Source organism: Nerophis lumbriciformis, linkage group LG37, assembly GCF_033978685.3.
Source record: "Nerophis lumbriciformis linkage group LG37, RoL_Nlum_v2.1, whole genome shotgun sequence".
Taxonomy (NCBI): domain Eukaryota; kingdom Metazoa; phylum Chordata; class Actinopteri; order Syngnathiformes; family Syngnathidae; genus Nerophis; species Nerophis lumbriciformis.
The window spans coordinates 6,350,001-6,368,184 of NC_084584.2; the positions used below are offsets into that span (position 1 = coordinate 6,350,001).

The 18,184-nt window shown below is 37.5% G+C and overlaps 1 protein-coding gene across 1 annotated transcript in view; it reads left to right on the plus strand.

The window, feature by feature from the left end:
• The window catches only part of LOC133577199 (FRAS1-related extracellular matrix protein 2-like), a 129,146-nt gene that overhangs the window by 88,715 nt on the left and 22,247 nt on the right, over positions 1–18,184 (plus strand). The window contains exons 7-13 of the mRNA XM_061930832.1: positions 2,471–2,620; positions 2,700–2,909; positions 10,222–10,419; positions 10,496–10,660; positions 13,261–13,443; positions 15,469–15,599; positions 16,196–16,354. Coding sequence (XP_061786816.1) covers positions 2,471–2,620; positions 2,700–2,909; positions 10,222–10,419; positions 10,496–10,660; positions 13,261–13,443; positions 15,469–15,599; positions 16,196–16,354 — 1,196 coding nt within the window. The remainder of the gene's footprint in view (positions 1–2,470; positions 2,621–2,699; positions 2,910–10,221; positions 10,420–10,495; positions 10,661–13,260; positions 13,444–15,468; positions 15,600–16,195; positions 16,355–18,184) is intronic.

An 18,184-nucleotide genomic window follows, 5' to 3' on the forward strand; every position in this document is an offset into this window, starting at 1 on the left:
ATTACTATTTACCGCCGAAAGCAACAGCGTTACAGGAACTCTGTAACGCGTTAGTCCCAACACTGACGCTAACACACGCAAATGTATGCAAACACACACCCTTGTACAGTACCAGTCAAAAGTTTGCATGCCAACATGCTAACACACATGCTAACATGTGCACAAACACACATGCAAACATGCTAACTCACATGCTAACATGTGCACACACACACACACACATTTAAACAGGCTAACACACATGCTAACATGTGCACACACACACATGCAAACAGGCTAACACACATGCTAACATGTGCACACACACACATGCAAACATGCTAACTCACATGCTAACATGTGCACACACACATGCAAACATGCTAACTCACATGCTAACATGTGCACACACACACATGCAAACATGCTAACTCACATGCTAACATGTGCACACACACACATGCAAACATGCTAACTCACATGCTAACTTGTGCACACACACACATGCAAACATGCTAACATGTGCACACACACACATGCAAGCATGCTAACTCACATGCTAACATGTGCACACACACATTCAAACACATGCAAGCATGCTAACATACATGCTAATATGTGCAAACACGCTAACACACATGCTAACATGTTAACACACATGCTAACATGTGCACACACATGCAAACATGCTAACACACATGCAAACATGCTAACATACATCCTAATATGTGCAAACACGCTAACACACATGCTAACATGTTAACACACATGCTAATATGCTAACACACATACTAACATGTGCACACACACATGCTAGCATGCTAGCACACATACTAACATGTGCACACACACATGCTAACATGCTAACACACATGCTAACATGTTAACACACATACTAACATGTGCACACAAATACATGCAAACATGCTAACACACATGCTAACATGTGCAAACACGCTAACATATTAACACAAATGCTAACATGTGCACACACACACACAAATGCTAACACACATACTAACATGTGCACACACATGCAAACATGCTAACACACATGCTAACATGTTAACACACATGCAAACATGCTAACACACATGCTAACATGCTATCACACATACTAACATGTGCACACACACATGCTAACATGTGCACACACACATGCAAACATGCTAACATACATGCTAACACACATACTAACATGTGCACACACACATGCTAACATGTGCACACACACATGCAAACATGCTAACATACATGCTAACACACATACTAACATGTGCACACACACATTCTAACATGTGCACACACAAATGCAAACATGCTAACACACATGCTAACATGCTAACACACATGCTGGCATGCTAACACACATGCAAACATGCTGACATACATGCTAATGTGCTAACACACATGCTAACATGTGCACAAAAACATGCAAACATGCTAACACACATACTAACATGTGCACACACACATGCTAACATGTGCACACACACATGCAAACATGCTAACATACATGCTAACACACATACTAACATATGCACACACACATGCTAACATGTGCACACACACATGCAAACATGCTAACACACATGCTAACATACATGCTAACAAACATGCTGACATACATGCTAATGTGCTAACACACATGCAAACATGTTAACACACATGCAAACATGCTAACACACATGCTAGCATGCTAACACACATGCAAACATGCTGACATACATGCTAATGTGCTAACACACATGCTAACATGTTAACACACATGCAAACATGCTAACACACATGCTAACATGCTAACACACATACTAACATGTGCACACACACATGCTAACATGTGCACACACACATGCAAACATGCTAACATACATGCTAACACACATACTAACATTGCACACACACATTCTAACATGTGCACACACACATGCAAACATGCTAACACACATGCTAACATGCTAACACACATGCTGGCATGCTAACACACATGCAAACATGCTGACATACATGCTAATGTGCTAACACACATGCTAACATGTGCACACACATGCAAACATGCTAACACACATGCTAGCATGCTAACACACATGCAAACATGCTGACATACATGCTAATGTGCTAACACACATGCTAACATGTTAACACACATGCAAACATGCTAACACACATGCTAACACACATACTAACATGTGCACACACACATGCTAACATGTGCACACACACATGCAAACATGCTAACATACATGCTAACACACATACTAACATGTGCACACACACATGCTAACATGTGCACACACACATGCAAACATGCTAACACACATGCTAACATGCTAACACACATGCTGGTATGCTAACACACATGCAAACATGCTGACATACATGCTAATGTGCTAACACACATGCTAACATGTGCACACACATGCAAACATGCTAACACACATGCTAACATACATGTGAAATTCTACTACTTTATATTTTTCGTCCCTCTCAGCTCCAGTCTTTTACTTTGGCGAGCAGGCGTATCACGCGGACGAGAGCGCCGGTCACGTGGACGTCAAAGTGTGGCGCACCGGCACCGACCTCTCCAAGGGCGCCAGCGTCACCGTTCGCTCTCGCAAATCCGAGCCCGCCTCCGCGGAAGGTGAGGTCCCCGGTCTGGATTGTCGGATGTCAAAACTTTCTCCGCGTCTTCGCCGACCTTGTTCCAACCTTGTCCTCAGTCGGCGTGGACTACGTGGGCGTCAGTCGCAACCTGGACTTCGCCGCGGGCGTCAGCGTGCTGTCGTTCAGGATCGACCTCCTGGATGACCTGGGGAAGCCCGAGCTGGAGGGGCCGGAGACCTTTGACCTGGTCCTGCGTATGCCGACCAACGGCGTCCTGGGAGAACCCGGGAAGGCGACGGTCTTCATCAACGACTCTGTGTCGGACTGTAAGTCGTCTGTCCGACTACATCAGCCGCTCCCAGTCTGTGGAACGCTCTCCCTGACCACCTGAGGGCACCTCAGACTGTGAATGCTTTTAAAAACCTGATACTTGACACATGCTAACTGTTAGCACGCTAACTTTTTTTCAGCCCATTTTACAGCCATATACTTTAGTAGTTGATACATCCTAGCTGTTAGCATGTTAAGATTAGCATGATAACTTTTTCAGCCAATTTAGTAGCGATACACCTCAGTCATAAAAATTGATACCTGACACATGCTAACTGTTAGCACGCTAACATTTTTTTAGCCAATTTTACAGCCGTACAATTCATAGAGTCATATACGTGAGCTGTTAGCATGCTAACTTATGTAGCTGATTTTGCAGCTGTACAGCGTACAGTCCTACAACTTGTTACTTGACACATGCTAACTGTTAGCGCGTTAACTTTTCAGCCCATTTTACAGCCGTATACCTCAGAATCACAAACTTTAGTAGTTGACACATGCTAGCTGTTAGCATGTTAATGTTATGATTTACATGATAAAATTGATAACAAATTATTACTTGACACATGCTAACTGTTAGCACGCTAACTTTTTTCAGCCCATTTTACAGCCATATACTTCAGTAGTTGACACATGCTAGCTGTTAACATTTTAATGTTAAGATTAACATGATAACTTTTTCAACCAATTTAGCTGCAGTACACCTAAAAATTCAATCAATCAAAAAATGTATAAAAAATTATAAAAATTGATACTTGACACATGCTAACTGTTAGCACACTAACTTTTTTTTTTTTGCCCATTTTGCAGCCATATACTTCAGTAGTCGACACATGCTAGCTGTTAGCATTTTAATGTTAACATTAGCATGATAACTTTTTCAACAAATTTAGCAGCGGTACACCTCAGTCATAAAAATTGATACTGGACACATGCTAGCTGTTAGGACGCTAACTTTTTTTTTTAGCCCATTTTACAGCCATATACTTCAGTAGTTCACACATGCTAGCTGTTAGCATTTTAATCTTAAGAATAGCATGATAACTTTTTCAACCAATTTAGCAGCGGTACACCTAAAAATTCAATCCAACAAAAAATTCATAACAATTGATACTTGACACATGCTAATGTTTTTTCTGACAATTTTATAGCCATACACTTCAGTAGTTGACACATGCTAGCTGTTAGCATTTTATTGTTAAGATTAGCGAGATAACTTTTTCAACCAATTTAGCAGCGGTACACTTAAAAATTCAATCAATCAAAAAATTGAAAAAAATTGATACTTGACACATGCTAACTGTTAGCACGCTAACTTTTTTTTTTTTTGTGCCCATTTTACAGCCATATACTTCAGTAGTCGACACATGCTAGCTGTTAGCATTTTAATGTTAACATTAGCATGATAACTTTTTCCACCAATTTAGCAGCGGTACACCTCAGTCATAAAAATTGATACTGGACACATGCTAGCTGTCAGCACGCTAACTTTTTTTTAGCCCATTTTACAGCCATATCCTTTAGTAGTTGATACATCCAAGCTGTTAGCATGTTAGTGTTAAGATTAGCATGATCATTTTTCAGCCAATTTAGCAGCGGTACACCTCAGTCATAAAAATTGATACTTGACACATGCTAACTGTTAGCACGCTAACATTTTTTTAGCCAATTTTTCAGCCGTACACTTCATAGAGTCATATACGTGAGCTGTTATGATGCTAACTTATTTAGCTGATTTTGCAGCTGTACAGCGTACAGTCCTACAACTTGTTACTTGACACATGCTAACTGTTAGCACGTTAACTTTTTAAGCCCATTTTACAGCCGTATACCTCAGAATCAAAAACTTTACTAGTTGACACTTGCTAGCTGTTAGCTTGTTAATGTTACGATTTACATGATAACTTTTTCAGTCAATTTTGCAGAGGTACACCTCAGTCATATAACTTGATAGTTCACACGTGCTAACTGTTAGCACGCTAACATTAGCGTGCTAACATTTTTATGACAATTTTGCAGCCGTACACCTCAGAGTCATCTAACTTGATACTTGACACATGCTAGATGTTAGCACGCTAACTCTTTTTGGTTTTTTTAACAGCCATACACTTCAGTAATTGACACATGCTAACTGTTAGCATTTTAATGTTAAGATTAGCATGGTAACTTTTTCAGCCAATTTAGCAGCGGTACACCTCAGTCATAAAATTGATACCTGACACATGCTAACTGTTAGCACGCTAACATTTTTTAGCCAATTTTACAGTCATGCACTTCATAGAGTCATATACGTGAACTGTTAGCATGCTAACTTATTTGGCTGATTTTGCAGCTGTACAGCGTACAGTCCTACAACTTGTTACTTGACACATGCTAACTGTTAGCACGTTAACTTTTTAAGCCCATTTTACAGACGTATACCTCAGAATCACAAACTTTAGTAGTTGACACATGCTAGCTGTTAGCATGTTAATGTTACGATTTACATGATAACTTTTTCAGTCAATTTTGCAGAGGTACACCTCAGTCATATAACTTGATAGTTCACACGTGCTAACTGTGAACACGCTAACATTGGCTTGCTAACATTTTTATGACAATTTTGCAGCCGTACACCTCAGAGTCATCGAAATTGATACTTGACACATGCTAGCTGTTAGCGCGCAAATTTTCTTTTGCCCATTTTACAGCCATATACTTCAGTAGTTGACACATGCCAGCTGTTAGCATTTTAATGTTAAGATTAGCATGATAACTTTTTCAGACAATTTAGCAGCGGTACACCTCAGTCATAAAAATTGATACTTGACACATGCTAACTGTTAGCACGCAAATGTTTTTTTTGTGTGATAATTTTACAGCCATACACTTCAGTAGTTGACACATGCTAGCTGTTAGCATTTTAAAGTTAAGATTAGCGTGATAACTTTTTCAACCAGTTTTGCAGCGGTACACCTAAAAATTCAATCTATCAAAAAATTTATAAAAATGAATAAAAATGTATACTTGACATATGCTAACTGTTAGCATGCTAACGTTTTTTTTTTTGACAATTTTACAGCAGTACACCTCCTAAAGTCATATACCTTGGTAGTTGACACGTTAGCATGCTGACTTATTTAGCTGATTTTGCAGCTGTACAGCGTAGAGTCATACAACATATTACTTGACACATGCTAACTGTTAGCACGCTAATGTTTTGTTTTTGGCAATTTTACAGCCATACACTTCAGTAGTTGACACATGCTAGATGTTAGCATTTTAATGTTAAGATTAGCGTGATAACTTTTTCAGCCAATTTAGCAGCGGTACACCAAAAACTTAAATCAATCAAAAAATTTATAAAAATGTATACTTGACACATGCTAGCTGTTAGCACGCTAACTTCTTTTTTTTGCCCATTTTACAGCCATATACTTCAGTAGTTGACACATGCTAGCTGTTAGCATTTTAATGTTAACATTAGCATGATAACTTTTTCCACCAATTTAGCAGCGGTACACCTCAGTCATAAAAATTGATACTTGACACATGCTAGCTGTTAGCACGCTAACTTTTTTTTTTGCCCATTTTACAGCCATATACTTCAGTAGTTGACACATGCTAGCTGTTAGCATTTTAATGTTAACATTAGCATGATAACTTTTTCCACCAATTTAGCAGCGGTACACCTCAGTCATAAAAATTGATACTTGACACATGCTAGCTGTTAGCACGCTAACTTTTTATTTAGCCCATTTTACAGCCATATACTTCAGTAGTTGACACATGCTAGCTGTTAGCATTTTGATCTTAAGATTAGCATGATAACTTTTTCAACCAATTTAGCAGCGGTACACCTAAAAATTCAATCCATCAAAAAATGCATACAAATTGATACTTGACACATGCTAACGTTTTTTTCTGACAATTTTATAGCCATACACTTCAGTATTTGACACATGCTAGCTGTTAGCATTTTAATGTTAAGATTAGCATGATAACTTTTTCAACCAATTTAGCAGCGGTACACTTAAAAATTAAATCAATCAAAACATTTATAAAAATTTATACTTGACACATGCTAACTGTTAGCACACAAACTTTTTTTTTTTTTGCCCATTTTACAGCCATATACTTCAGTAGTTGACACATGCTAGCTGTTAGCATTTTAATGTTAACATTAGCATGATGCATTTTTCCACCAATTTAGCAGCGGTACACCTCAGTCATAAAAATTGATACTGGACACATGCTAGCTGTTAGCACGCTAACTTTTTTTTTAGCCCATTTTACAGCCATATACTTCAGTAGTTGACACATGCTAGCTGTTAGCATTTTAATCTTAAGATTAGCATGATAACTTTTTCAACCAATTTAGCAGCGGTACACCTAAAAATTCAATCCATCAAAAAATTCATAAAAATTGATACTTGACACATGCTAACGTTTTTTCTGACAATTTTATAGCCATACACTTCAGTAGTTGACACATGCTAGCTGTTAGCATTTTAATGTTGAGATTAGCAATATAACTTTTTCAACCAATTTAGCTGCAGTACACCTAAAAATTCAATCAATCAAAAATGTATACAAATTATAAAAATTGATACTTGACACATGCTAACTGTTAGCACACTAACTTTGTTTTTTTTAGCCCATTTTACAGCCATATACTTCAGTAGTTGACACATGCTAGCTGTTAGCATTTTAATGTTAACATTAGCATGATGCATTTTTCCACCAATTTAGCAGCGGTACACCTCAGTCATAAAAATTGATACTGGACACATGCTAGCTGTTAGCACGCTAACTTTTTTTTTAGCCCATTTTACAGCCATATACTTCAGTAGTTGACACATGCTAGCTGTTAGCATTTTAATCTTAAGATTAGCATGATAACTTTTTCAACCAATTTAGCAGCGGTACACCTAAAAATTCAATCCATCAAAAAATTCATAAAAATTGATACTTGACACATGCTAACGTTTTTTCTGACAATTTTATAGCCATACACTTCAGTAGTTGACACATGCTAGCTGTTAGCATTTTAATGTTGAGATTAGCAATATAACTTTTTCAACCAATTTAGCTGCAGTACACCTAAAAATTCAATCAATCAAAAATGTATACAAATTATAAAAATTGATACTTGACACATGCTAACTGTTAGCACACTAACTTTGTTTTTTTTTGCCCATTTTACAGCCATATACTTCAGTAGTTGACACATGCTAGCTGTTAGCATTTTAATGTTAACATTAGCATGATGCATTTTTCCACCAATTTAGCAGCGGTACACCTCAGTCATAAAAATTGATACTGGACACATGCTAGCTGTTAGCACGCTAACTTTTTTTTTAGCCCATTTTACAGCCATATACTTCAGTAGTTGACACATGCTAGCTGTTAGCATTTTAATCTTAAGATTAGCATGATAACTTTTTCAACCAATTTAGCAGCGGTACACCTAAAAATTCAATCCATCAAAAAATTCATAAAAATTGATACTTGACACATGCTAACGTTTTTTCTGACAATTTTATAGCCATACACTTCAGTAGTTGACACATGCTAGCTGTTAGCATTTTAATGTTGAGATTAGCAATATAACTTTTTCAACCAATTTAGCTGCAGTACACCTAAAAATTCAATCAATCAAAAATGTATACAATTTATAAAAATTGATACTTGACACATGCTAACTGTTAGCACACTAACTTTTTTTTTTTTTTTTGCCCATTTTACAGCCATATACTTCAGTAGTTGACACATGCTAGCTGTTAGCATTTTAATGTTAACATTAGCATGATAACTTTTTCCACCAATTTAGCAGCGGTACACCTCAGTCATAAAAATTTATACTTGACACATGCTAACTGTTAGCACGCAAATGTTTTTTTTTGTGACAATTTTACAGCCATACACTTCAGTAGTTGACACATGCTAGCTGTTAGCATTTTAATGTTAACATTAGCATGATAACTTTTTCCACCAATTTAGCAGCGGTACACCTCAGTCATAAAAATTGATACTTGACACATGCTAGCTGTTAGCACGCAAACTTTTTTTTAAACTCATTTTACAGCCATATACTTCAGTAGTTGACACATGCTAGCTGTTAGCATTTTAATGTTAAGATTAGCATGATAACTTTTTCCACCAATTTAGCAGCGGTACACCTAAAAATTCAATCCATCAAAAAATTCATAAAAATTGATACTTGACACATGCTAATGTTTTTTCTGACAATTTTATAGCCATACACTTCAGTAGTTGACACATGCTAGCTGTTAGCATTTTATTGTTAAGATTAGCGAGATAACTTTTTCAACCAATTTAGCAGCGGTACACTTAAAAATTCAATCAATCAAAAAATTTAAAAAAATTTATACTTGACACATGCTAACTGTTAGCACGCTAACATTTTTTTTTTTTTGCCCATTTTACAGCCATATACTTCAGTAGTTGACACATGCTAGCTGTTAGCATTTTAATGTTAAGATTAGCATGATACATTTTTCAACCAATTTAGCAGCGGTACACCTAAAAATTCAATCAATCAAAAAATTTATAAAAATTGATACTTGACACATGCTAACGTTTTTTCTGACAATTTTACAGCCATACACTTCAGTAGTTGACACATGCTAGCTGTTAGCATTTTAATCTTAAGATTAGCATGATAACTTTTTCAACCAATTTAGCAGCGGTACACCTAAAAATTCAATCCATCAAAAAATTTATAAAAATTGATACTTGACACATGCTAACGTTTTTTCTGACAAATTTACAGCCATACACTTCAGTAGTTGACACATGCTAGCTGTTAGCATTTTAATCTTAAGATTAGCATGATAACTTTTTCAACCAATTTAGCAGCGGTACACCTAAAAATTCAATCCATCAAAAAATTCATACAAATTGATACTTGACACATGCTAACGTTTTTTCTGACAATTTTACAGCCATACACTTCAGTAGCCGACACATGCTAGCTGTTAGCATTTTTATTGTTAAGATTAGCGTGATAGCTTTTTCAACCAATTTAGCAGCGGTACACTTAAAAATTCAATCAATCAAAAAATTGAAAAAAAATTGATACTTGACACATGCTAACTGTTAGCACGCTAACGTTTTTTTTTTTTGTGACAATTTTACAGCCGTACACCTCCTAGAGTCATATACCTTGGTAGTTGACACGTTAGCATGCTAACTTATTTAGCTGATTTTGCAGCTGTGCAGCTTGACACATGCTAACTGTTAGCACGCTAACTTTCTTCGCGAATGCTCAGTTGGTCATGTGATCTTCTCGTGGCGTCCTGGCAGTGCCGAAGGTTCAGTTCCGTGAGGCGGTGCACTCCGCCCAGGAGCACGAGGGCCGACTGGCGGTCACGGTGCACCGCAGCGGTGACCTCAGGTGGCGCTCCACCGTGCGCTGCTACACCCGCCAGGGGTCGGCCCAGGTGGTCTCGGACTTTGACGAGCGTCCCAACACGGACGCGTCAATCCTCACCTTCCTGCCCGGTACACACCTTCCTTCCTTCCTTCCTTCCTTGCTTCCTTCCTTCCTTGCTCACCTGTGGTTTGCACACCTTGACAGGCGAGACGGAGAAGGTGTGCGCGGTGTCGCTGGTGGACGACTCGCTCTACGAGGACCCGGAGGAGCTTCGCCTGGTCCTCGGGAGCCCGGAGAGTGACTCCGGGTTTGGGGCCGCGCTGGGGACCCTGAAGGAGACGCTGGTGAAAATCCAAGACGCTGCCGACAGTAAGATAGAGGCACTCTAGCGTGACACATGCTACATGCTAAAGTTAGCCTGTTCAAGTTAGCCTGTTCAAGTTAGCCTGTTCAAGTTAGCCTGTTCAAGTTAGCATGTTCAAGTTAGCCTTTTCAAGTTAGCCTGTTCAAGATCGCATGTTCAAGTTAGCCTGTTCAAGTTAGCCTGTTCAAGATAGCATGTTCAAGTTAGCCTGTTCAACTTAGCCTTTTCAAGTTTGCCTGTTCAAGTTAACATGTTCAAGTTAGCCTGTTCAAGATAGCATGTTCAAGATAGCATGTTCAAGTTAGCCTGTTCAACTTAGCCTTTTCAAGTTTGCCTGTTCAAGTTAACATGTTCAAGTTAGCCTGTTCAAGATAGCATGTTCAAGTTAGCCTGTTCAAGTTAGCCTGTTCAAGTTAGCATGTTCAAGTTAGCCTGTTCAAGTTAGCATGTTCAAGTTATCATGTTCAATGTAGCCTGTTCAAGTTAGCCTGTTCAAGTAAGCATGTTCAAGTTAGCCTGTTCAAGTTAGCATGTTCAATTTAGCCTGTTCAAGTTAGCATGTTCAAGTTAGCCTGTTCAAGTTAGCATGTTCAAGTTAGCCTGTTCAAGTGAGCATGTTCAAGTGAGCATGTTCAAGTTAGCCTGTTCAAGTTAGCACGTTCAAGATAGCCTGTTCAAGATAGCATGTTCAAGTTAGCCTGTTCAAGTTAGCATGTTCAAGATAGACTGTTCAAGTTAGCATGTTCAAGTTAGCCTGTTCAAGTTAGCCTGTTCAAGTTAGCATGTTCAAGTTAGCCTGTTCAAGATAGCATGTTCAAGTTAGCCTGTTCAAGTTAGCCTGTTCAAGTTAGCATGTTCAAGTTAGCCTGTTCAAGATAGCATGTTCAAGTTAGCCTGTTCAAGTTAGCATGTTCAAGATAGCCTGTTCAAGTTAGCCTGTTCAAGTTAGCATGTTCAAGTTAGCCTGTTCAAGTGAGCATGTTCAAGTTAGCATGTTCAAGTTAGCCTGTTCAAGTTAGCCTGTTCAAGATCGCATGTTCAAGATAGCATGTTCAAGTTAGCCTGTTCAAGTTAGCATGTTCAAGTTAGCCTGTGCAAGTTAGCCTGTTCAAGTTAGCCTGTTCAAGATAGCATGTTCAAGTTAGCCTGTTCAAGTTAGCATGTTCAAGTTAGCCTTTGCAAGTTAGCCTGTTGAAGTTAGCCTGTTCAAGATAGCATGTTCAAGTTAGCCTGTTCAAGTTAGCATGTTCAAGATAGCATGTTCAAGTTAGCCTGTTCAAGTTAGCATGTTCAAGTTAGCATGTACAAGTTAGCCTGTTCAAGTTAGCATGTACAAGTTAGCCTGTTCAAGTTAGCATGTTCAAGTTAGCCTGTTCAAGTTAGCCTGTTCAAGTTAGCTTGTTCAAGATAGCATGTTCAAGTTAGCATGTTCAATTTAGCCTGTTCAAGATAGCATGTTCAAGTTAGCATGTTCAAGTTAGCATGTTCAAGTTAGCCTATGCAAGTTAGCCTGTTCAAGTTAGCCTGTTCAAGATAGCATGTTCAAGATAGCATGTTCAAGTTAGCCTGTTCAAGTTAGCATGTTCAAGTTAGCCTGTGCAAGTTAGCCTGTTCAAGTTAGCCTGTTCAAGATAGCATGTTCAAGTTAGCCTGTTCAAGTTAGCATGTTCAAGTTAGCCTTTGCAAGTTAGCCTGTTGAAGTTAGCCTGTTCAAGATAGCATGTTCAAGTTAGCCTGTTCAAGTTAGCATGTTCAAGATAGCATGTTCAAGTTAGCCTGTTCAAGTTAGCATGTTCAAGTTAGCATGTACAAGTTAGCCTGTTCAAGTTAGCATGTACAAGTTAGCCTGTTCAAGTTAGCATGTTCAAGTTAGCCTGTTCAAGTTAGCCTGTTCAAGTTAGCTTGTTCAAGTTAGCTTGTTCAAGATAGCATGTTCAAGTTAGCATGTTCAATTTAGCCTGTTCAAGATAGCATGTTCAAGTTAGCATGTTCAAGTTAGCCTGTTCAAGTTAGCATGTTCAATTTAGCATGTTCAAGTTAGCATGTTCAAGTTAGCCTGTTCACGTTAGCCTGTTCAAGATAGCATGTTCAAGTTAGCATGTTCAAGTTAGCCTGTTCAAGTTAGCATGTTCAAGATAGCATGTTCAAGTTAGCATGTTCAAGTTAGCCTGTTCAAGTTAGCATGTTCAAGATAGCATGTTCAAGATAGCATGTTCAAGTTAGCCTGTTCAAGTTAGCCTGTTCAAGATAGCATGTTCAAGTTAGCCTGTTCAAGTTAGCCTTTTCAAGTTAGCCTGTTCAAGTTAGCCTGTTCAAGTTAGCCTGTTCAGCCTGCGCAATTTGCGCCACTAGTTTTTAGCTAGCTATTTGCGCCATTTGTTGTCACCTAGCCTTTTGCTCCACTCGTGGTTACATAGCAATGTTCACCACTAGCTGCCAGCTAGCGATTAGCGGTGCTAGCTGCTAACTTTAGCAATTAGCGCACTATTTTTTTTAGCCAGCTATAAGCGGAGCTACGCTTATATCATTTGGATATCTTAACGTTGCACAATAACGAGGTTCCTTGAGGACCAGCTTGACGTCCAAGTCCTCGCTCCATCCCTAGAACCCATCATCCGCTTCTCGGAGACCAAGTTCAGCGTCAGCGAGCCCAAGGAGGCGGGCGCCGTGGCGACGGTGAGGATCCCCTTGCTGCGACTGGGCGACACCTCCCAGGTGTCCGTGGTGCGGGTTCACACCAAAGACGGCTCGGCCGTGTCGGGGGAGGACTACCACCCCGTGTCCCGAGGTGAGTCCAACAACGCTCTTTATTAGCACCAACACTTTTGGAGTTCTATGACCACTAATCACTACTGTATTTAGTAGCGACTATTTCTCTTTTATTGTGGCGGTGCATCAAAGGAAGTGAGGCCAAGATCTTGATTTAGTTGTAAGCTGTAAGGTGTGTTTGATAAATCATGCTTGTTGTTTACAATATTACATGTTGTCTAGTTGTGATGTACCTGATGGATAGATTATTTGATTAATCGAACAACCTGATGGATAGATTACTCGATTAATCGAACAACCTGATGGACAGATTACTCGATTAATCCAACAATCTCATGGACAAATTACTCGCTTAATCGAACAACCTGATAGACAGATTACTCGATTAATCGAACAACCTGATGGACAGATTACTCGATTAATCGAACAACCTGATGGATAGATTACTCGATTAATAAAGCAAACCCGATGGACATATTACTCGATTAATCGAACAACCTGATGGACAGATTACTCGATTAATCGAACAACCTGATGGATAGATTACTTGATTAATCGAACAACCTGATGGACAGATTACTCGATTAATCCAACAACCTGATGGATAGATTACTCGATTAATCGAACAACCTGGTGGATACATCACTCGATTAATCAAACAACATGGTGGATAGATTACTCAATTAATCGAACAACCTGATGAAAAGATTACTCGATAATCGAACAACCTGTTGGATGGATTACTCGATTAATCGAACAACCTGATGAAAAGATTACTCGACAATTGAACAACCTGATGAAAAGATTACTTGATAATCGAACAACCTGTTGGATAGATTACTCGATTAATCAAACAACCTGATGGATAGAATACTTAATTAATTGAATAACCTGATGGCTAGATTACTTGATGGATAGATTAATCTATTAATCGAACAATCTGATGGACAGATTACTCGATTAAGCGAACAACTTGATGGATAGATTGCTCGATTAATCGAACAACCCGATGGACAGATTACTCGATTAATCGAAGAAGATTAATCAAACAACCTGGTGGATCGATTAATCGAACAACCTGATGGATAGATTACTCGATTAATAAAAAAAACCTGATGGATAGATTACTTGATTATTCGAGCAACCTGATGGATAAATTACTCGATTAATCGAACAACCTGATGGACAGATTACGCGATTAATCGAAGAAGATTAATCAAACAACCTGGTGGATAGATTAATCGATTAATCGAACAACCTAATGGATAGATTACTCGATTAATCAAATAACCTGATGGATAGATTACTTGACTATTCGAACAACCTGATGGATAAATTACTCTATTAATCGAACAACATGATGGATAGATTACTCAATTCATCGAATAACCTGATGGACAGATTACTCGATTAATCGAATAACCTGATGGACAGATTACTCGATTAATCGAACAACCTGATGGACAGATTACTCCATTAACCGAACAACCTGATGGACAGATGACTCGATTAATCGAACAACCTAATGGATAGATTACTCGATTAATCAAACAACCGGATGGATAGATTACTCGATCAATCGAACAACCTGGTGGATACATTACCCGATTAATCAAACAACATGGTGGATAGATTACTCAATTAATCGAACAACCTGATGAAAAGAATACTCGATAATCGAACAACCTGTTGGATGGATTACTCGATTAATCGAACAACCTGATGAAAAGATTACTCGACAATTGAACAACCTGATGGCTAGATTACTTGATTAATCGAATAACTTGATGGATAGATTACTCGATTAATCGAACAACCTGATGGACAGATTACTTTATTAATCAAACAAACTGATGCACAGATTACTCGATTAATCGAACAACCTGATGGATAGATTACTCGATTAATCAATCAACAAAAATAGAATCGTCCTCTGATGCATGCCTGTGTGTGTGTGTGTGTGTGTGTGTGTGTGTGTGTGTGTGTGTGTGTGTGTGTGTGTGTGTGTGTGTGTGTGTGTGTGTGTGCGTGTGTGTGTGTGCAGACGTGGAGTTCAGGCGGGGTGACAAGGAGAAGGTGGTGCAGGTGGAGGTTTTGTACGACGGCGTGCGGGAGATGAGGGAAGCTTTCACGCTGCACCTGAAGCCCGACGACAACATGGTGGCCGAAACTCAGGTCAGCAATCCACACACACACACACACACACACACACACACACACACACACACACACACACACACACACACGCTCACGTTAACATCATTAAAACTCAAATCCGATCAGGATTGGAACTCACAACCATTGCTTTCATGTTAGACAGGTGCTAAAACTACTCAAATTTGCCTATTTGTTTTTTTATCAATGATGGAGCAGGAAGGGGCTGGGAATAAGATTGAGGTAAAATTTCTTTTTTTTTTTTTTTACTTAATATTGGAGTTTGCATAAGGAACAAATATACATTATTGATCAAATAAGGTTCTACATTCAAGCAAAACAAAAAATATATATAATTGTATTTTTTTCAAAATAAAACAAACTAAAAATACATAAAATTATTTTAAATTTAAGTTATTTTTAGGTCAAATTTTACATGATGTTCTGTCATTCATTGATTAATTCTGGGTTTGTACTATCATGGATTTTGGACAAGAAAACTACAAAAACTTCACGCTTATTTCTGACATTTATGCATATGTTGACGTACTTTGTGTTGGTTTTAGCATCTTTTTATGTCAATTTAATTTCAACACGTCGTGTGTTTTGACCCTCAGGTGACCAAAGTGATGGTCTACATCGAGGAGACCACCAGCATGGCCGACGTCACCTTCCCGTCTTTGCCCCGCGTGGTCTCGCTGCTCCACTACGACCACCACGCCCGCCCACCGGGTGGCGCTCACCCGCCTGCTGGCTACCCTGTGGTCTGTGTGACGGTCAGCCCACCTTCATTGTCTTCTTGTCACGTGCAGCCTTGCAACTGTGGATCATTGTCTGGTGTTGCTTCCATGAATCCTTTCCTGAGTGGAACTAAGAACCATTTATCTAATACAGGACGCATTTAAGAAGTTGAATAGAAGGTCAATTAAAGATAATAAAGGTGAAGTAAAGGTGGAAAAAGTGGGAAAAAGGGTAAAATAAAGTCGAAAAAAAGTAAATAGAGTGTAAAGGAAGTAAATTAAAGGTACAAGAAGGATAAAAGGAGGTAAATAAAAGGTAAAACAAGGTTTTAAAAAGTTCAATAGAATAACTGAAGGTCAATAGAATGTAAAACATTTGTAAATAGAAAATATAACAGTTAAATAAAATGTAAAAGAAGGTGAATAGAAGGTAAATAAAATGTAAAAGATGGTGAAAAAGATAAATAAAAGGTAAAATAAGGTAAATGGAGTGTAAAAGAAGTTAATTAAAGGTACAAGAAGTATAAAAGGAAGTAAGTAGAAGGTAAAAGAAGGTCAATATAAGGTAAAATAAGGTAAAAGCAGTAAATAGTGAAAAGAAGGTAAGTAAAAGGTAAAGGAAGGTTAAAAAATGTTAAATAGAATGGGGGAAAAAAAACGTAAAAAGAAGATTTAAAAGCTAAATAAAAGGTCAAATAAGGTAAATAGAGTGTAAAGGAAGTAAATTAAAGGTACAAGAAGGAAAAAAGAGGTAAATAAAACGTAAAATAAGGTAAACGTAGTAATTAATTGTGAAAGGAAGGTAAATAAAAGGTAAAAGATGGTGAAAAAGATAAATAAAAGGTAAAATAAAGTAAATAGAGTGTAAAATAAGTTAATTAAAGGTACAAGAAGTATAAAAGGAAGTAAGTAGAAGGTAAAGAAGGTCAATAGAAGGTAAAATAAGGTAAAAGTAGTAAATAATAGTGAAAAGAAGACAAGTAAAAGGTAAGGGAAGGTTAAAAAACGTTAAATAGAATGCAAAAGAAGGTCAATAGAATGTAAAAAAACAGGAAATAAAAGATTAAAAAGTTAAATAAAAGGTAAAAGAAGGTGAATAGAAGGTAAATAAAAGGTAAAATAAGGTAAAGATAGTGTAAAGGAAGTAAATTAAAGGTACAATAAGGAAAAAAGGAGGTAAATAAATGGTAAAAGAAGGTAAAAGTAGTAATTCATTGTGAAAGGAAGGCAAATAAAAAGTAAAAGAAGGTTAAAAAAAAGTTAAATAGAAGGTAAAACAAGTTAAATTGAATGTTAAAGAAGATCAATAGAATGTAAAAAAAATTGTAAATAGAAAATGAAAAGGTTAAATAAAAGGTCAAAGAAGGTGAATCCAAAGTACATAAAAGGTAAAAGATGGTGAAAAGAGTAAATAAAAGGTGAAATAAGGAAAATAGAGTGTAAAAGAAGTTAATTAAATGTACAAGAAAATTAAGAGGAGGTAAATAGAAGGTGAAAAAAATTGTTCAAGGAACGTAAATAATAAGGTAAAAGTAGTAAATAATAGTGAAAATAAGGTAAAGGAAGGTTAAAAAATGTTAAATACAATGTAAAAGAAGGTCCACAGAATGTAAGAAAATGTAAATAGAAGATTAAAAAGTTAAATAAAAGGTAAAAGAAAGGTGAATAGAAGGTAAATAAAAGGTAAAAGAAGGTGAAAGGGTAGACAAAAGGTAAAATAAGGTAAATAGAGTGTAAAGGAAGTAAATTAAAGGTACAAGAGCGATAAAACTCAGTAAATAACGAGGTAAATAAAAGTAAACAGTTTGTAAAAAAAAAAAAGAAGGCAAATAGAATGTAAAAGTAATGAATACAACTTAATAGAAA